At 39.8% G+C, this 20,545-nt stretch overlaps 2 protein-coding genes across 8 annotated transcripts; one reads left to right on the forward strand and one right to left on the reverse strand.

Moving 5' to 3' along the window:
• Positions 1-1,866: 1,866 nt before the first annotated feature.
• arsia (arylsulfatase family, member Ia) lies at positions 1,867-4,891 on the reverse strand. 2 transcript variants are annotated; one of them, XM_044363845.1, is made up of 3 exons: positions 4,376-4,891; positions 3,213-3,514; positions 1,867-3,113 (listed from the first exon to the last, which is right to left on the reverse strand). In XM_044363845.1, exons 1-3 carry the CDS (start codon positions 4,723-4,725, stop codon positions 2,116-2,118), a joined length of 1,650 nt encoding a protein of 549 aa, XP_044219780.1. In that variant the 5' UTR covers positions 4,726-4,891; the 3' UTR covers positions 1,867-2,115. The 2 variants fall into 2 exon arrangements, with proteins under 2 accessions (XP_044219780.1, XP_044219779.1); XM_044363844.1 differs by having other exon boundaries at positions 1,867-3,514.
• A 9,256-nt stretch (positions 4,892-14,147) lies between these two features.
• LOC122990762 (nucleolar and coiled-body phosphoprotein 1-like) lies at positions 14,148-20,510 on the forward strand. 6 transcript variants are annotated; one of them, XM_044364242.1, is made up of 13 exons: positions 14,148-14,408; positions 15,556-15,608; positions 15,687-15,742; positions 15,936-16,012; positions 16,146-16,319; positions 16,472-16,636; positions 16,766-16,850; positions 16,950-17,014; positions 17,129-17,285; positions 18,054-18,828; positions 18,880-19,520; positions 19,595-19,695; positions 19,815-20,510. In XM_044364242.1, the coding sequence occupies exons 1-13, from the start codon at positions 14,301-14,303 to the stop codon at positions 19,845-19,847; spliced, it is 2,490 nt and encodes an 829-aa protein (XP_044220177.1). In that variant the 5' UTR covers positions 14,148-14,300; the 3' UTR covers positions 19,848-20,510. The 6 variants fall into 6 exon arrangements, 5 of the variants coding, with proteins under 5 accessions (XP_044220177.1, XP_044220178.1, XP_044220179.1 ...); XM_044364243.1 differs by having other exon boundaries at positions 18,054-18,766; positions 18,827-19,520; XM_044364244.1 differs by having other exon boundaries at positions 18,054-18,766; positions 18,893-19,520.
• Positions 20,511-20,545: the final 35 nt, after the last annotated feature.

Here is a 20,545-nt window from a genome sequence, read left to right on the forward strand (position 1 = left end):
CTGTTTTACGAGGAAGAGCAATTAAATGAGTTAAAAACATGCAAACCAAAAACTTCTCTGATTTAACCCTTTACTGAATCATAGTCTCTCTGGGTTAAAGAAAGAAGGATGCCCCAATACAAAAATACAGCGGTAGGCTACTACTGGGGAACTGTGGTAGATTAATACAAACATATAGTTGGATAAACTCACAAATGATAGAGAAATATATGTCACTGTGGGGAAAAAAAGAAAATCTGAAATATTACAGTGATGTTGATATAAAGAAAGCTCATTGTAAATCTACTAAACTCTACCAGATCTGCCAAAATAAGAATATATTGTATAGGGCTTGTCATTATTTTAATAGCCCTTCAAGGCTCTTTGCGTTCATTTTTCACAGTAGTTGAACAATATGATGCAAGGCAAGTCATTTTCATAAAGTTACTTTAGCATGATATTTTCATGACCATTTCGGATAGTCATAGCCTCCTCTAGTCTCATGTCCATGCCTATGCTTTTTTTGCTAAAAAAAAAACAGCTTCCTGCTAGACCTGCAAACAATACTGATGAGAGTGATAAGAGTGAAGCAAAACAGTAAAGTTGAGGGTCGTAAAATCAAAACAATAAGCCGAAACACGCTCAAATGCTCCACAGAGCTAACTCAGGTGCTAAATTATGCAAGTTTGTCACTACAAGCGACTCCTTTAACATTATACATAGTTTGACCCATTGTCAATGTAAACATATTGATTTGTGCAGCTTTAAAGACAGCAGTGATGGACTCATTACATAAACTTGATGTTATAAAACTTAAAATATGCTGAGATCCCATGATTTCCTGTTGACAGAGTTTATATGTTCACATACTCATGTTCAGAGAACTTGAGGGTGAGCAGTGTTTTTCCTTTCAGATGGGAGAAAACATTAACTGCTCTGCTGTACATCTCATAGTCAGTCAGTTGGCTTTACTAAGGGACCTTTTGTGCCATGCCAAAGACCTTTGCATGTAGTTTCTCCAAATAACCCATAAAAAACATAGTATCACAGTAAGTCTAGTTGCTTGTGTGTTTCTCAAGAAACACCATATTAATACTGGAAGAGTCTTAACATAACCCTTCTGCTGTCATGTAAGGTTAACATCAGAAATGAGCACTGTTGCTCTGTAAAGGAATGCAGTATTTATAATAGAATAATCTTGTCTTAAGAAATGAAGCAGAGCAGGATTTACTATCACTGCTTACCCAAAGCCACCAATTATTCACTATACTGCTCACTTTAAAATCATAAGATGTCTTTTCTCTTTTTACAGTAATAATCTCATAATAAGTTCTCGTTAAATAATGGTGACAAATGGGCTTTGCTTTTAGCAAACAGCCTAAAGCTCATTTACTTGAAAAGATCCAGCCTGGAAATGAGGTTTTACTACCATAAAGAATAGAGAAGAAAACCTCCTGTAATGTTAAGTAAATCAGTAAACTGTGTTAGAATTATGCCACATACAAGAGGATGATTGGCATAAATAAAGGTACAGTTTAAATGAACTGCAGATTACTTTTATCTGATAGATGTTTCCTAGTAAAAATGGGAAAACAAATATCATTGTTCAAAAATGTGTAAATATGTAAGAGAGAAAGAACTGGCGTTGGAATCACAGAAATAACGCTTGTAACTAACATTACTTTGACAGAGAGGTAGTCAGTGCTATTATTCATTGTAATTACAACTGGTTCCAGATGATTCCATCTTGTCACCATCTTGTCAAATACAGTGATTTAATAAAACAACCCTATGTCCTGTAAGCTAAAGGAATTTGCTTACATATCCAAATCATCTTGTAAAATGGAATCACTTCTCATTTTTAAGTACAGAATAGGCAATTTCAAGTAGGGCACACATATTTTTATTCAAGTTGGATACATGCCTCTTTCATAGTGAATCCTTAAAAATACTTTACTGCCTTCAATTAAACTTTTTTAATCAATTAGTTCTTCTAGAGAAACTGATGTTCTGTTCCTTGTTAAAAAACAAACAAAAACACATCGTCAAAAAGTCAACAAACAGAACTATCTTTCATATAAACTTTGTCCTTCAGGTCAGTCCCCTCTAAACTTTTTTTTTTTAGTCATGTCTTTTCTATATCCTGTTGGACATGATCCTCGTGTTGAGTTTTCTGAAAAACGACCTGCTTTTGGACAGTTTAAGCTTCTTCTTCCAGTCCTTGTTTTTTTTCTGGTAAACACTGTCCCAGCTGTCCTCCTCCTCATCTCCCACCCAAGGTACCCAGGCACCTCCATTCAGGTGGGGGTCCGCCCGTGGGTCCTCTGATGGGTACCGTACTGGCACTGCAGTGCGGTTGTAGTACACCAGTCTGACCAACAACTCTTTGACAACGTCTGGTCTCTGCTCAGAAAGGTCCAAACGTTCATAGGGGTCTCTGGAGATGTTGAAAAGCCATACTGATTTCTGGGGTTCAGTGTGCCTCTCCAGGTTCCACCAGCTGCCGGGGAAACCAGGAAGCATCTGTGGTGGTGTCCAGTCTCCATAACCAGGGTCTCCTGTCAGGAGTTTCCAGTCTCCAGCTCGTATGGAGGCCTGCACGGCTGTGTTCCAAATCCCATATCCTTTCTGCAGGGAGCCACTGCGAGCATGGTTATACAGAGGGTCAATGTTGTGGAGAATCTCCAATCTGGGTGATTCCTTCCCCTCGCTGATGGCTTCCCAAACATCATACCCATCCACCCCCTCAGTCAGGGACTCATTGCCACCTGCTAATCCCACCAGTGTTGGGTACCAGTCAGTGATGTGTATCAGGGCTTTACTCACCCTCTTCTTCTTCCTCAACAGAGGGCTGTGGACAAACCCCAAACCCCGGACACCGCCTTCCCAGTAGGTGCCTTTACGTCCTCTGAGTGGCCAGTTACTGCCACCAGATAAAGGCTGGCCACCGTTGTCAGTCGAGAAGATGATGACACTGTTCTGGTAGTAACCATACTTGCGGAGGGCGTATGTTATGTTCCGAACCGCCTCATCTACCGTTGAGACCATAGCAGCATACTTCCTGCGGGCCACGTTGCCCAGCTCGCGGTATGGATAGATGTACTCCCGGGGGGACTGCAGGGGTGTATGGACAGCTTGGAAGGATAGGAAGATGAACAGCGGCTGGGACTGAGGATCATGGGTTGCCAGAATCTTACGGACTTTTTGTGTGTACAGATGGGTGGAGTACTTACCCCTCTGACCCCAGGCTACCGTCTCCCCCTCATGGAGGTCGAAGCCACACAGCCCAGGGCCATCACAGGAGTCGTAGGTGTAGTAGTTCACACTTCCTGTTAAGGAGCCAAAATATGTGTCGAAGCCACGGCGAGTGGGCAAGCAGTCCTTCTTGTAGAAGCCCAGGTGCCACTTGCCTAGCATGTGGGTTGAGTAGCCGAGCTCCTGAAGCCTCTGGGGAAGGGTGACGTGGTCAAAGGGCAGGCAGTTAGGCTGGCGGGGCCGGATGATAGAGTGCTGCAGGCCGGTGTGAATTTGGTACCTGCAGAGTTAATGATTAAGATTACTATCAGAGGGACAAATGTGTTATTAATAATCTGATCTAACAGATGATCAGATATAGTAATAACACACATAGAGGGATGGGAGGGAGAGTAAGATTGCTCCCATTTCCTCCATCAACTTCATGTGTAATCAACCTGTTGAGGAAAATCCAAAGCTTTCTTTAACATGGTATCATGTTGTTTCTACTTATTCTAGGAGGATATTAAATGATAATCAACCAAAAAAGTGTTTGTAAAAGTAAACACATTCCTCTGTGTCATCAGCTCCTAATTGAATGGAAATGCTTGATCAATGTTATGCATATTCAGGATGGTATTTTGATGATTAAACATTCATTTTCATTCAAATTGGGAATAAGTCAACCTCAAAACAAATTTTGATCGTAGATTTCTGTGTTGGTAAATTTTAGAGTGCATATATCACTTTGGTGTGCAGGTATTCAGATTGCAAGACAAAATAAATTAACATGCTTCATTCATTATCAGATAATACCTACCTATGCACTTCCACTGCAGTTCTCTGATAACAGCTTTCTTTTTTACTCAATGGCACATTTTACTGTACAGAGTGCAGCCATGATGAAACAATGAGTTTACCCAGGTTGTACACACCCTTGATTCGTGTTATAGCTCATTAAAAAGAAATCAATATGTTTAAAATACTGCAGAAGACATTATATATGACGCACACTCAAATAATGTTATTTCATCCCTTTATTGCATATCAAATTGTGCAAAAACTCTATAAATCAAAAACGTATGTAAGTTATTTTTGTAAGTTATTTAAAATATGTGAGAACTCCAGACACCAAGAAGCAATCTGAGGACAAACACTTTACCTGCCGGTGATGAACTGACTGCGGGACGGGGTGCAGATGGGCTGGATGTAATAATTCTCCAGCTTCACTCCGTCCGCGGCCAGCTTATCCAGCGCTGGTGTCCTGATATCAGAGCTGTGATAACCGATGTCGTTGAATCCCTGATCGTCTGTCATGATGAAGATGATGTGAGGAGGCTGCGGGACAGGAGACACGTTGCCAAATGTCTGAACGGGCTCGTTTTCCACCTGATTGGGACTCATCAGGTCCCAGCTCAGGTACCCGAGGCTGAGCAGACTCATCATGGAGAAACCGGTCAGAGCTGTCGTTGCCATCTTCTGACGCTTTCTATTAATCAATCTATCAAACATTCAGTATACTGTCACCAAAGCATTGTGCAGTGAGGTAAACTTCGGGAGAGACGCGCTATCCTCTCATTTGGACTCTCTCTCTTCATGGACTCTTTGCGTGCTTGAATGGCAAGAAGGCAAACTTAACTATGCCGTCAGCTACACCTCCATCCTTAATGTCTCTCCAAAATGCTTCAACCTCCTTTGAAAACATTTTTCTTTCCCTAGTGGTCCCATTAACCCCGCCCATTTGCCTTGCAGCCTCACTGAAATAACATCAGCCCCCTACCACGTCAAAACACACACTCACACTCACACACACACACACACAGTAATATTTCTATTACATCCAGGTGTTAGAGGTGAGTTTATATCTCACATATCTCTTGTAGTATAAAGTTAACTTATCCAGGCAGTAGGCACTGATGTTTTTGCTATATTTGAATATTATTCTGCAAAATCCTTACACAATCTATCACATTATGCTCCACTCAGTGTAAAAGCAGGTTTAAACATGACCCTTCATTCATGCCATTCATGGTAATTTGATTTCAGTGACCCACATAGCCAACTTTACAAATTACTAGAAAGCAAGAGAAAAAAATCATTCCCATCTGACCTGGTTTAGCCATGAACGACAGAGGGTCTACTTACAGACCCTCACTCAGAAAAACATGGCCTGTCAGGGAGATTTGAGTCTCAGGGCAACTGTGGGGCCCGAAAGACACAATCATGGACACTGTTCCCCGCTACGCTCACAAACACTCTCTTATTATTCCTGCTGTTTCATGACTAATGCATACCTGAGGAGAGAGACAGAGCAGACTTCCCAGACTCTGATAACATCTCCAACCAGGCGTCAAAGAACCACTTTACAAATCATCCAACGGGTCAACAGAAAACAGCAGGACTGCACAGCCTCAGCCACAGCTTCTGTGTGGATTGAAGGCCTTCACAGCTTCTTGTCTGCACCTTCCTCATAATGCAGATTCACTTGGACTGGAAATTGGGGAAGGGGCTGTGGAAAGTTGTGAATGGTAGTTGTGGAAGATAGAAAACAATGAATGTGCAAAATATGAAGGCTACTAATTGATTTTGTTTATTAATATATACCAAATGGCTTTGGATTTGACACATATAATGCTGTTGTCAGACTGTATAACATTTGATGAACATGAGATGGTCAAGATCAGACCACACACTGAACTCTGACTGAGACATTTGGTCAAACTTCTAGTTTCTTGTGCCTATTATCACAGCAGACCTTCACATTTTTACATGCTAAGCTGTAGCATTTTAAAAGTAAGTAATCTGCCATTTTAAGATGTTGAAAGCCTGTTAATAAATTGAATTATCACAACAATGTAGACTGATGCTGGCACACCACTGGCTGGTGTGACCAAACTCATCCTTTTTGAACTTATATGGTAATTCAGCCTCCCTCTTACATGTGAAGACGTAAAGATTGTCCATGATAGCACACACAAGAAACTATTTTTTACCATTTTTCACAAACTGTTTGGTGCGAGAAGGCTTCCAGGTTGAGGAACGTCAACAACCATGGCATCACAGGAAATCTCGTACACAATGTCAAACTACTAGAGAAGGCAAGAAATTCTGAAATTCAAGTATTTTCCACCCCTACAGACAGAATCTGTTAATTCCAACTATGATACACTTCATGGGATAAGACAACAAATTCAAACAAAGCTCATATTGTGTAATATGATCCAAGCATGAGATATTGATTGTGTAAAGGCTCTACTATTTTCATCAAATTTCTGTTCCCTGTGCTTGATGTCAGAATATAATTTTCACTTTAAAGCCTGAATCTGTTTCTCAACACAAGGTCATTGAGGTGAAACATGGTCTGCATATAAAAATGAGATCTGACAAAGTCAGGAGTTGGGCAACACATTTGAAGGTAAAACATACATCACACCTTCTCAAATGTTGATATTGGTCACAGAGAGACTTGTGGGCATGGAGGTGGCCAGGCAGCCAAAGGAAGTATGAGCCTCCCGTAAAGAGCATGAAGCTGTGGCCGGCAATGTTTGCCCAGCAGCAGCAAAGGCATCTTTGCAGCTGGAGCAATGCCGGTCAGAGTGACTGAGTTTAACGCAGGTCAAGCCCAGAAAGGGAGGGAAGAAAAAACGATTGAGGTGCACCTGAAGTTTAACACCCTTATGTTTATTTATGTAGTTTTTTCCTAGATGGAGCAGCTTGGACAGCTTAAGGTCTTTGCAAAAAATCCCACCAAAAACCAGAGAGATGTTGTGCAATCACACTGAGCGACTTGACGTTATTGGTCATGGTGACTTCACAGTATGTCTGAACATCTTGCCAAACAACAACTCAGTGATGTCCTCGGGTGCGTGTAATAACACAGAATCACCGTGGTGGGGAACATATAACATACCTGTGTGTGTGTGTGTGTGTGTGTGTGTTCGTATATTGCCAGGAAAGTAAGAGTCTTCAGGTCTTTGGGCACCCACACTTACGAGATGTGACTCATCTATTTTCTGTTGGTCAGAGGTGCAACTGCAGCAACTCACTGTGTCAACAACAACTGTACTTAGAACCAACACCACAACACAAACAACACACACACTGACTCACACACAAATATTAATAAGCACATACCGGTCATACTCCAAAGACTGAGACGTTGATGCCACAGATTCTTTTCTCTTTTTTTCAGGCTTTTTGCCTTTATTTGACAGACAATATAGAGACAGGAAATTAGGGAGAGAGAGGGGTATGACATGTAGCGCAGGTCCCCTGGCCAGGGGTCGAGCTGTGGACATTGCAGTTATGTGGTATGTGCCTTAACCGTTAGGCCACCAGGGCGCCCCACCCCACATTTATAATACACTACTTGCATATTCACGTCTCACATCTGCTAATCCATTTATAACCATATTGTCATGTTGCCAAATCATTCCACTAAGAATTCAACCAGTAACCACAAACTTGTTTGATGACAGTATTTTTGGACAGTTACCTAACAATACACCGCGAGTTAGAATTTGAGTGACCCTTAAATGTTGAATAAACACTGTACTCGGTCTAAGCAGGTTATTTTCAGTTATTTGTTTGTCATAATTTATCTTGGGCTACTGACACAATGTCAAACTGAGCTATGAATAAAAAATATGGAAATTTATTAGCATTCTTGTAAACCGTAGTCGTCTCATCCCAGAAATGGCATGATTCAAACACAGCTAGTGGGTGTTGTTTCAGGTATTTTAAGTCACTCTGCTTTAATGGACCACACACAGTTGCTGTTGTCCCCTATGTGACTCAGTGGTAATTAAAGTTTAAAAGATAGGCTAACAGTTTTTCAAGTCTGTCTTAAAACAACAGTCAGGTGCCCATATGAACACTGAAACAGATTTTGCTCACTGTAATCATTCCTCCTGTTCATACTGACCATTAGGAGATCCCCTCCAAATGTGCTTACAGTGTAGGTGATGGGGGACAAAATCCACAGTCAAAAACATCTGAAGGTCATATAAGGTTACAACCATCTGAGTTTGTCAAATAAATTCCTCTTTGTGTCTCGACAGACGGTGTTTTCCTGTTCAGCTGAGGCGGAAGGATCCTAACAAAAAGGGGAACTGTTTGGCACTAAAAATACTTTGAAATATTGACTTGATTTGACTAATTTGGACAACCTTTAAATACATGTCTGCACAGAAGGCAGTGGATTTTGTCCCCCACCACTTACATCAAAAGTGCATTATGAGATCTCTTAATGGTCAGTATGAACAGGAGGAATGATTACAGCAAGAAATGTTGTTTCAATGTTCATTTGAGCACCTGACTATCGTTTTAGGGCAGGCTTGAAAAATTCTGGACCTACACTTTAAAACAGCGGATCACATTCTCAAACCCGTATTCAACTGCTCTTTTCATCTTTTCAATGTCAAGGCAGAATTTATTGTCTGTCTCCCCATATTCAAGTTATACAAGGGAATGAAACTGTTATTTCAGTGCTTTACGTTGTATACAACAAGACAGACAAGTAAAAAAACAGTAAAAGAACACACTACACTAGTGAACAAACAACAAAGTGCAAGTGGTATTGAGTAAAGTGGATGATATTCTCTCCTTTACTGTCCTGTGTACATGTGATGAATGTTTTCAGAGCATTTTTCTCAGTGTGCACTGCCGAATAGCTACATCTCATCATTTTCAGATTGAGGTTTTGAGGGGGAAATGATTTTTACTGGCAACCTAAGAAATCCCCAGAGTTGCATGTAACTGTGCTGTGGACATCTGTGGTGTGTTTGTTAGTTATGTGTTAAGCTCCTAATTGATCTAATTTCTTCAAGAGGAACAGAGTGTCGTGGAGCATTGGAAATTTAATCAGGCTTCCTTTTCACGGCTGCTTAATTAAAAGTGGATATACAAAAATGCAATCAAAGATCAAAGTGTGGTTTCCTTCAACAGCAGCTCATTATGTTAAGCTGGAGAGGTTCAAGAATTACCTTATCACAAGGCACGGTAGCTTTCACTTCTTGTTCTGTTTCTCGCTGTCAAATCAAGAATTAGCTTTATGAAAAAAAAAACAGAAGCAGAGTGTAGGTTTCACCAATTCTTAAACTCCTCACAAACACACACATATACATTTTTACATCACTTTTCAACCAGGTTTAAGCCTGTTTCTGAGGAACTGTGAGTTAATGAGTTGAAAGGGAAGCAGAGACACGGGGGTGCTGCTGCTGCTGCTCTGTGTCGGTCAGCACCAGATGTTTGGCTTTGGCTAGAGGAAGAGGTGCTGTTACTGAATATGGCTGCTCCCCTTCACCATGAACACTACCTCCTTTCTAATCAACACAGCCCTGCCAGTAAACCTGCACATTACTCCTCCTCTTACCCCAATTTTCTAATCTGAGTAAGACTGGATGGAGGTTTTCTTTTTTCCTGTGTGCCAACTCTGAGCCAAAACCCTTACTTCAATAAAACTGTATTCAGCTTGTCGCCCCTCAACTCTGTATAAAAGTACCTTTGTTTCTAATTCTAGTTTGCTCAATATTCCTTTTTTTACCTGTTATCATCTTTTCAACATCATTTTGTCAACTCAGGGGTACTTTTAGGGACACTCATCACTCTCTCTTAGCTCTGTTTAGTTTAATTTAACAGGTTTCATTGGCATAAATACCATAAATTACAGCCAGACAGTCAATGACTACTGCCCTACAAAGGCAGATAGGAGTGGGCTAACTACAAAAACAAACAGCAAAATGCTTTCATTTTATGCCTTTTACATTTACATTTTGTCATTTGGCAGACGCTTTTGAGGCACAGCAACCAAGAATTAGGGCACAGTGACTCAGAAAGAACTGTAGTGCAAATTCTCAAGTAGCTGACCAGGTACAAATACAATGATTTTTGTGTTTGTTTTGTTTTCTTTAATTAAAGTAAAAAAAAAACAACTGCAACTAGACAAGTATATAAGAAACAACAAGAAAGAAGTGCAACAATCAAAAAAGCGTTGAAGGGGCTGAAGTGAAATATGGCAAGCCACTTGGCAAATAGTGTTGAGACATTCACAGAAGAGCTGAGTTTTTAGGCGTCTCTTGAATGCAACAAGGAAGTCAGGGGCCCCCTTTAACCAAAGTTGCAATATGACAGCTATGACTTGCAACATGAGATCATTTCCACTTCAGTTTATTTTGAGCCATTTAACCAATAAAAAACCACCATACTTGTGACCTGCATATTAGCATGCGAACCTCATAAATGTATCTACAGTTTGCAAGTGACAGTCATTTGTGAAATGGTAATCATTTCTCCTGTTCATATTGGTCATTAGAATCCACAGCCCTCCTCCTGTGCAAAAATGTATTTAAAAGTTGATCTGAAGCTTAAGACGACCAAATTAGTTAAGTCAAGAAGATATCTTTCAACATTAGAGTCTTTTTAGTGCCAAAGTCCCTTTTTTTGTTACTTTACTTCCACTGCAGCTCAACAGAGAAACACTGTCTGAGGAAACACAAAGAGGGAATTTGATGCTAAAAAGACTGTAAATGTGGCAGATATCCACTTGATATGACTAACTCAGACTGCTGAAGCCTCATATGAGCTTCAGATAAACTTTTAAACGCATTTTTGCATTGACTTTGCAAATGACTTTGTGGACACACTGTGGATTTTTGCCCCCTTCACTTTCATTAAAAGCCAATTTAAAGGGGATCTTTTAATAGTCAGTATGAACAAGAGGAACGATTACAGCAAAGAAAACCTATTTCACTGTTCATACGGGAACCTGACTGTTGTTTTAAGACAGACTTGAAAAATTGTGAACCTATCCTCTAAAGAACATTTTGATACAGTCAGTTAATATCTCCTCCCTCTGCAGCTTTAACATCCATTATGTCCACATTACCAGGTGGGATCTCTTACTGTCGGTGAGGCCAACAGTCTAGGGCTCCCTGACTGAAAGTGTGTTTGACTTGGCTCTGTGGAGCCACAGCAGCACCTGGGCAGGAAGGCAGACATCACTTCATTACATCCCTCCAGCAAAGCCACCTGGATGGACATCTGAAAGGGACTCAATGAACAATTACTATGGGACTGTGTGTGTAAGTGTGTTTGAAATTTCCTTGCAGGGTTGTTGAGCTTTAATTAATGAACTGAGCAGTTATAATTTTTCATATAATGAGGTATTAATGCATCTTAAAGTGTTATACTTTAATCCGTTTTTACTACAGTTTTTGTATAGCACAGCTGATTAAATTATAACACTTTGAGAGACAGCATGGACAGGTTGTGACACATTAAAGGTCCCCAATAATAACAGATCTCACGGGCTGTAGTTGTAGGTAATTGCGTGCAGAGTGGGCGCAGATGTGAGCTGCTAAATGCATGGAATGTAAAGTAGATTTATTTCCTGTGAAACAGAGTGCCATTTACAAGGGTAACCTGTACAAATACCCCAGTCACTTTTCCTGCAACATGTCATCAAAGCTAAGGGAAATGTTCTACTTTTTTTTTTCTTTTGCTCAAGGATATAAAGACAATCAGCCCTCTCTGTTTTTCTGTCTCTTCCTCTCTGATAACTTGTCTTCACCGTGTGCAAAATGCTATTCTACACATATAATTTATTTCATTCAACATATTGTGATGTTTGGAGTAAAATCTAAGCTAAGGAAATATTACATTTCCCATTTTACAAATAGTTATTCTTCCATAAAACCTTGGTGGTCTGTCCCTTCAACACCCTGAGAATGGGAGCTGAGTCAGCCTCATAACCAGCTCGTTGTGCCAAAGCTGTGGTGTGTGTTTGGGGGGTTGTGGAAGATGGTGAAATAAAAATCGGTGAGACCCACTGAGGATTGACGTTGAGTTTGGAATATACACTGCTTTCCTTTTCTGGTTTTGCCCCATGAATAGACTCTTTCAGCCGTTTGCTCTTGCTGACCCTCTGCTTACCCAATACTCTCCTCTAGTTTGACCCAGGGTCTCACCACCAGCTCGCTCAGATCAACTCCCTGGCAGCCTGCTGTGCCCAGAGTAGTTTCTTCCCAAAATCACCAAACCAAAGAAAAAAGCAAAGCCTTTATCCAAATACACCTCAACTGGAGATTGACCCTCTTGGCAGCTTTTGAAAAGTTTCAGATTTATCAATTTAATGTGATAGTTTGTGAATTATCTGGCTCTGTGGTTCCACTATGTTTTTCCTAAAAGAGAGAAAGAGATTTTTCTACAAAAAAAGAGATCCTATAGAGTGACAAGAGAAATAGTAGAAATGGTGACCAGAAGGGAAGACATGGTTATTTTAAGACAGGTTATTTCTTTAAGCGTGAGCCAGCGGTCTGTGCTTTCACTCACACACTATTCATTCGCACCTTTTCATGTGTGCACACAGTCATCATAGTCATAGCTCTCTGAAAAGTAAGCCAAAGCCATTTCCACCTTTCATTTTTGTATCAGAAACACTTTTAACAAACCCCAAAATGATTTTATGGCATCTTTGTCATCAGGGCAGAAGTTCATCTCAAGCTGAGATTAAGATAGAAGTTTGCATTTTTAAATTGCCAATAAACTAAATGTTACAAGCATAACTTAACACTCACTGAAAATCCTGTTTTTGCTGACCTCCAGTGGTTTCACTTCTGAACTTGCTGCAGTGATGTACAGCTGTACTGCAGGACCTCATGACAGACGTGACTGTTAGGTGTGGTTACAGGTGCAACAGGCAGCGCTGCATTTGGCCGTGCTGTTATCCCGGATGTTACATAGCGGCAAGGGCAGGCAAATCTGCTTAAATGTGCAGGTTTCATATTGTAGGTGCAGGTTTCATATTGAGTTGCAGGTATGAAGCTGTTTCTCTCTAAGCTGATAATCAAAGCTTATAATCAAACAGCAGCAAGAGATGTTGTAAACTCTAATTTCATCTGTTCAGAGCCTACAAGTGTTGACAGAGATGGTACAATCATGTTTATACTTGGTTTTGGCCTCTATGTGTGAAATATGTTTTTAATGGTCTTTATGTTTTACAAACCTGTCGGTACATGTGGTATTATATGTGCCACACTAAGCATACAATTTCAGTTGGCATGAGTGGCATGTGAGGTTTTGTGTGCCGACTTGGAATTGAGTGAAACCAGGCCTGACCAGCTTAAACCAGCACTGGGCCAGTTGGGTTTGGAACCGCTTTGACAGAGCACAAATTCTATCCACAGGCTTAAAATGTTCAACCAGAGAGGGCAGTGAAACACTGTCAGCCTAAAAACTAAATGAAATGAGAATCACCGGGAACATCCTCAATGATGAAACTATAAAACCTCTGCAGAAAATCCTTAAGAAGCAACCTTGAGGCAGCTGCTTTACCGGCTGTAAGCTACTGCTTATTCACACACAGACACTGCTTCAAGAAGGCTACACTCATACCGCCAGAAATACAAATCAGATACTTATTTTTCTCTTTCAATAAAATCAGACTCCCTCAGGGGGAAATAGTAGGCCTTGATTTGTCTGTTCTTAGATGTCTGTATGGTTTCCTGCCTGGGATAGTGACTGAGGTGAAATTCAGCTAAAATTGACCAAAATTATAGAAAGTTATGTGCAGGTATAAAAACAAAGATGTGGAGAGAAAAGAGTCTTTGTTGGTTGGTCTGAATGGCTCAATATAATATTGGGGGTGGGGATGGGGGGGGGGGGGGGGGGGGGGTAATATTTGGCTTATAAAAGCAAAATAGGTAAAAACACAGTTAAAACCACTGTACAGGAAACTGTGAGGGACTACGAAAAGACTGCCGTCCAACATTAACAACTTGATATGGTATTTAATATTAGCAGGGAAGGCCTCATTTGAATAATAAATATTATATATGGACCATACAGGCTGCAGGCTGTGGCATGGACTAAGTTGAGGTTGTGTCACGGAAGTATTTGGCAGTACTACATGTTCCATAATGCATTGCGGCGGCAAACCGAACGACATCCTGAGTTCAAAGTTCATCCTGCTAACATGCGTGTTTTAGTGGAGTGGCAGTGACTGCGTGCAGTATTTATCTGTCCAGATTTACTATGAAAGTACCTTTAGTCGTTAATTTCGTGTGTTTATTATCTGCTATGTGTCGAGTATGTCCGTGAACGCATCAAAACACGAGCTGATCCAGCTGATCCACCGCCATTTGAAGGAGCATGGTTTCCACTCAGCTGCAGATGAGCTTCAGAGGCACAGCCCACAGGTTAATACAGTCCACACACACACACACACACACACACACACACATATATATATGACTGGTATACGTCAGAGATACTTAGTGTGGAGCATGAATGTAACTTAGTGTAATTTATGGAGTTTGCAACAATGTTTCAAATGCTGCACATCAGGGTGACACTTTGGAAAAATGCAAGAATCCAAGTGATCAATAACCGGGGAAGTTGTTTCCTAGTTCTTAGACTCTCTGTTAGACTATCACCTAATGTTGACTTAACACTTAAAACTGTTGCCACAAGTTGAACTTCAAGTCTTCCACTTCTGACATTGCTAAAATTATATTTTGACCAGGTAAATATGCTCACTTACACTCTTAGATACGTTGTTTTCCAACCACCAGGTTTCTTATTCTTTTAACCAGTTGTTTCTTTTCTTGTGTGCATTCATGTTTTGTTGGGAAAGTGCCTTCACTTTGGTGAAGCTGACCCATATTAGCTAATAGCCAACATTGAATTCATTATGAGATGTGTATACACTGCCTTGTCTTAGACCTCTGAATCACTGCACATTTACTTCTTTCTCAGGGTTATTATCAGACCAGTGCTAGTACTAGTGTGTACATTTATTTAAAAAAAAATGTAATTAAAACTGAATGTTGGATTTCTCTGAAAACTAAAAGATTTTTTGGCATTATACTGTTATGTCAATAGGCTTAGTTTATGACATAGCCTACATATAGCTAAATCTGATCTATTGTAGATCAGTAAAGAGATTGCAGGGCTCCCCTGGGTGGGTCACAGAGCCATTGCAGGTTGGGCCCACATGACCAAATGAAACTAAAGTTTTAACTAGTCAAACACAAGTATAACTAATAAAATTATTAATTGCTGCATTGCAATAATTGCTTTAACAGAAACTTCTTCAATGTGATTGTTGTGTGGACTCCAGGAAGACTAGCAAATACTTTGTGGAAGCTTATGGGGATCCAAATAAAGAATAAAGATTAGTCCCTCTTGCTTTTCCTGTTAGTCAGAATATCCACTATAAGAAACCTCCATGAATCTGAATTCATTTGATAATGATAAAGAAACAAGAGTGCTCAGAGGAACTGGTGAATCAGTGGATGTTCTAATAATATAATAACTGTATGTTTTTTGTTTAATTTTCCGCAGGGGGACACAAAAATATCTGCATCATTACTGGAAATCTATAGTTCGTGGTTAAAGTGAGTATGGTTTCTGAGAAATTTGATTCTGTTTGTATTGCTGACATGTATACCAAATATTGTTTCTATCCCTGATAGTGACTCAAAAAACAAAAGGCCACTTGACTCGGCGAAGCACTCTACTGCGACTACAGGTATGACCGCTTCTTTCCCAAAACTGACTTTAAACACTAAGTATTCATTTCCTCCACTTTGTCCATCTTTGAACTATTGAAAGGATTTCTTGTGTGTATGTGATGCAATGCTCCTTAGTCTTGTTTTTGTTATTTACTTGAAAGTTTATGGAATACATTTCTTTTTTCTATTTTCATCTTACACCTGCACCAGCCACCTCCAATCAGACTCAAGCTGAGGATGACAGCAGCTCGGACAGCGAGGAGCTGAGTCAGAGTCTACTGCCACAGGTGACGTGCAGAATAAAACATGTTACACTGCGTGAATGAATTCTGATGTTGTTTTCAGTGTGAATGCTCGCACATTGCTACCACTGATGGTAACGAAAGGTCAGATTTATCCTTATTTATCTTGATTTTACAGACTCCCTCAGCTTCTAGTACAAAACTAGCTCCAACAACCCCAGTCAAACCAGTGGCAGCAGCATCTCCAAACAAAAAGAAACCATTGAGCCCAGTCAAACCTGTAACTGCAGCCCAAGGGGAGTCCAGTGATAGCACTGACATATCAGAGAACGAAGAGAATACTCCAACTGTTGTAAGGCGGTCTTATCAGTAACTACAATATCTTTATCTTTATGGTACATTTCAAAGTGAATAACTTTAGGCTGCTGCCACAGGAAGCCTGAGTTCATATTTTTCTTGTAAATTACAAGCAAACATTTTGTCTTGTTTTATACATACCTACAGACATCAGCATCAACAGTGACACCAGTGAAGCAGAAACAGAAATCAACAGCCAAGGCAGTAAAATCTGGTAAAAACTTACCTGAAAAAGCTACAAAGAAGCAACCTGACAAGAAAAATCACAAGAGCAGCAAGAACACAGTCGGCAAAAACGAAGCTTCAGCTAAGGTCTGACTAATCATTGTGTTTTACTGTCTTCTTGTTCTGTTTTAAATCTGCACTTTTATTTATCTGATGCTTATTAAACCAAAGGCTGCAATGACTCCAGAGACTAAAGCCGCTGCCGTTTCTCCTCAGGTCAAAACTCCCAAGAAGAAAGGCGGCGTTACCTCTGAGCAGAACACTCCAGCTGCTGCAACAGCTGGAAGAGCACCCTCTGTTGGTATGTGTTGACAACAAACGTTACAGAGGAGGTAAAAATGAGAGTTTGTTGGAGTATTTAAATAGACGTTCAACCCTTTCTCCTACTTTTGGGGTCTAGCCAAGCCAACCACACCGAAGAAGAAGAAGGAACCTGCAAAAAAGGCAGAGACACCAAAAAAGAAGGTTATTGTATATTTAACATTAATTTATACACATAACTTTTGAGCATGGCTTTATGAGCCAGTGAGATTAATGTTCTTTGAGTTTACTAAGGTGGCTGTTTTGGTTTTTTTTTAGTCGGTGCCAGCAAAAAGGAAAAAGAGTGAAGAAAATGCTGTAAAGGCAAAGAAATCAAAGACTAAAGACAAGGTCGCGGCTGCTGGTGGAGATAGTTCAGACTCTGACAGCAGTCTGGATGTAGAGAAATGGAAGAGACTGCTCCTACAGATGACAGGTAGGTATGTGTGTTGTGTGAGAGAGAGACACACACACAGAGCACATTGTATGTATAAATGTTTTGGATGAGGTGGTCAGAGTTTCCAACAGTTTCCAACTCTGTCTGTAGGTTCAGATAGTTTGAATGGTTTGGAGATATTTGCGTAGCCAGTACACAAGGATTGTGAACAATTTTAATAAAACAAATTGCAATAAAATACACTTACAACAGTCAACTGTCTCCACATAAATAGAAAGAAACTGTTCAAATTGTGGTCTGTGGATAATTTTGAATTACCACATCTTTCTACTTGGAAAAAGATGTTGCTTTTGAGTCTTTGAAGCATTATTTTTTGTCGCTTTGCACACCACAAACCAAATCCCACTGCAGAAGGGTGGGCTAGACTTAATATTTCCAAAGTCCTGACAGTCTGAATGGACTTCAGGTAGAATTCCAGGTGAAAGGAAAAGCAAGAGCAATTACAGTTTTGGGAATACCATTTACTTCTTTCCAAATTGGAAAGAGAAAGAATGAAGGGTGGAAAATGCAGGAAATGATGGGAGATGAAAAGACAGGGAGAGCTGGGTCTTCTCATTTAAAGGGAGAAAGACAACCACCAGACAGGACAGCACCACCCATGAACAACCTCACCACGGAAAATGGTGATTTCATACAAACAGCTTGTGTACAGTAGCTGTGTGCATTGCCGCTGATGTTTTCTTTGAAGCGTTTGTGCCACCTAGACATGTTTGTTCAACGTCTAAACCTTGTTTTCTCTGTCCACAGATGCTGACATAGCCAAGATGGACACCATCAATGCTTTGGACTCCTCTTCACCCACAAAGAAGAGAGTCAGGAAACCTCGGGCCAAAGCGCCGGCAAAAACTGACACTCTCGTTAAACAGAATAATGAGACGGTTGAAAAGAATGGGGAGGTGGAGGAGAAAGCTGCGAAAGAGACACCAAAAACAGATAAACTCAAGAAGAGCTGGCCAAAAAAGACAGCACCTGTGGATTCCTCCGCTACCCCGAGCCAAGAGCAAAACCTGAACACTGCAGAGGAAAGAGCAGCAATGTCCACTCTCTCTCCGTCAAAGAAAGAGAAAAGGAAAGTTGTGACTCCCAGTGAGGAAAAAACTGATGAGACAACGTCTGAGCCCAAGAAGAAGAAGAAGAAGAAAAAGGAAAAGGAGGCATCTGAAAACAAAGTGGAAGAGAATCTAAATGAGACTGGGGAAGATGGAAAAGAAAAAGACAGCAAGAAGGAGAAGAAAAAGAAGAATGAAGTCATTGAGGCAGAGGAGAAGAAAAAGAAGACAGATAAAGATAACAAGAAGACTGACACTCAAGAAGAAATGATAAAAAAGAACGATATTAAGGAAATTTCAGAGCCAATAGTAAAAGAAAAGAAATCCAAGAAGAAGAAAAAGGAGACAGCTGATAGTGAGGAGATTTTAGAGCCAATATTGGAAGAAAAGAAAGAAAAGAAGAAGAAAAAGGAGACGGCTGATAGTGAGGAGATTTTAGAGCCAATATTGGAAGAAAAGAAAGAAAAGAAGAAAAAGGAGACGGCTGATAGTGAGGAGATTTTAGAGCCAATATTGGAAGAAAAGAAGAAGAAAAAGGAGACAGCTGATAGTGAGGAAAACTCAGAGCAGACAGCTGAAGAAAAGAAAGCAAAGAAGAAGAAAAAGCTCATTAATAGTTTGGAAAATCCAGAACAAGCAGTTGAAGAAGAGAAAGAAAATTCAGAGCAGATAGTTGATGAAAAGAAAGCAAAGAAGATGACAGAAATGGCTGATAGTGAGGAAAATCCAGAGACAATTTCAAAAGAAAAGAAAGCAAAGAAAAAGAAGAAAAAGGAGAATCCTGATGAAGAGAATTCTGAGCAGATAGTTGAAGAAAAGAAAATTAAGAAAAAAAAGGACAAAGCTGAACATAATGAGATGTCGGAGCAGATAGTTGAAGAAAAGAAAATTAAGAAAAAAAAGGACAAAGCTGAACATAATGAGGAGATGTCGGAGCAGATAGTTGAAGAAAAGAAAATTAAGAAAAAAAAGGACAAAGCGGAACATAATGAGGAGATGTCGGAGCAGATAGTTGAAGAAAATACAACAATGACAAAGGAAATGCCGGAGCAGGTTACCGAAGTAAAGAAGAAAAAGAAAAAGGCGTTATACAATTCAGCTGACTCAGAGCAACTACCTCCATCCACCCCTGAGACACCAAGTACTCCAACAGAGAAGAAGAAAAGTGAGTAGATAAAATCATGATGAATTACGTGTTCGTAATCTTGGATTCACTTTTTACATTTTTCATTTCCACAGAAAAAAGCAAATTGAGACCGGCTGAGATCCCAGAAACACCTTCAGTTTCTGTCCAAGATGACACCGCAACACAAACACCGTCAAATGACACCCAGAAACAGGTATCACAGTGCTGTAATCTGCTCCAGAAAACAAAAAGTTGTAAAATAAGAATAAGATGTGATGATTTTTGAGTTGCTCAGATCACTTCATTCACTGATTTTTCTATAATTTTTCACAGAAAAGGAAATCTTTGAAGATCTCAGAGTCGTGAAGCTGCTGCTTCCCTGCTGAGCCATAGAATAAAGGCAACAAATCCTATTTCTAATCATATATTAATGGTTAGAAAGATCACTGAAAGCTGTTAAGAGAAATGGACATTTTTAAAAATCTATTTTGGTACATTTTTACATTTGTATCTTTTTCATTTGTTTTATGTGTTTACCCACTAAGCGCGTTATACCGCCGCTGTCTTTTACTTAATGTTTTATATGTTAATTGTCATTTTAATGGTTTGAATACAGTATATAAAAGGGATTATGACTGATTTTTTGATGGAATGGATGATCCCTCGATGATATTTGTTTTCAAAGTGAAATTCAGTCATTGAATGGAGAGATGTCTCCTTTAAGCACATTCTCGTTCAGTCTCAGGAATTTCTCCCATGATGGTCCTCAATCTTAATTTGTTATCTATATACATTTATTAACCCAGAATGAAAGATAAAGACTTGTGAAAGAAAAGAAAAGGCTACATCGCAACATTTTTTGTCCAGTTTTTTTATTTATTCAAAAATAATGTGGAAAAAATTGCCTATTTTGGTGTTGGTCTGTGAAGAGCATGTTTCAAACTAACTTTTTTACATGTTTGATATGACTTTCATACATGCATTGTACAATATGCTTTTAATACAAATTAAACTTGATAGTTTTGTAAATCCTCTGGTTTACCTGAAGTCTGTTATCATGGACA

Source organism: Thunnus albacares, chromosome 10 (assembly GCF_914725855.1).
Source record: "Thunnus albacares chromosome 10, fThuAlb1.1, whole genome shotgun sequence".
In the NCBI taxonomy this organism is placed as follows: Eukaryota; Metazoa; Chordata; class Actinopteri; order Scombriformes; family Scombridae; genus Thunnus; species Thunnus albacares.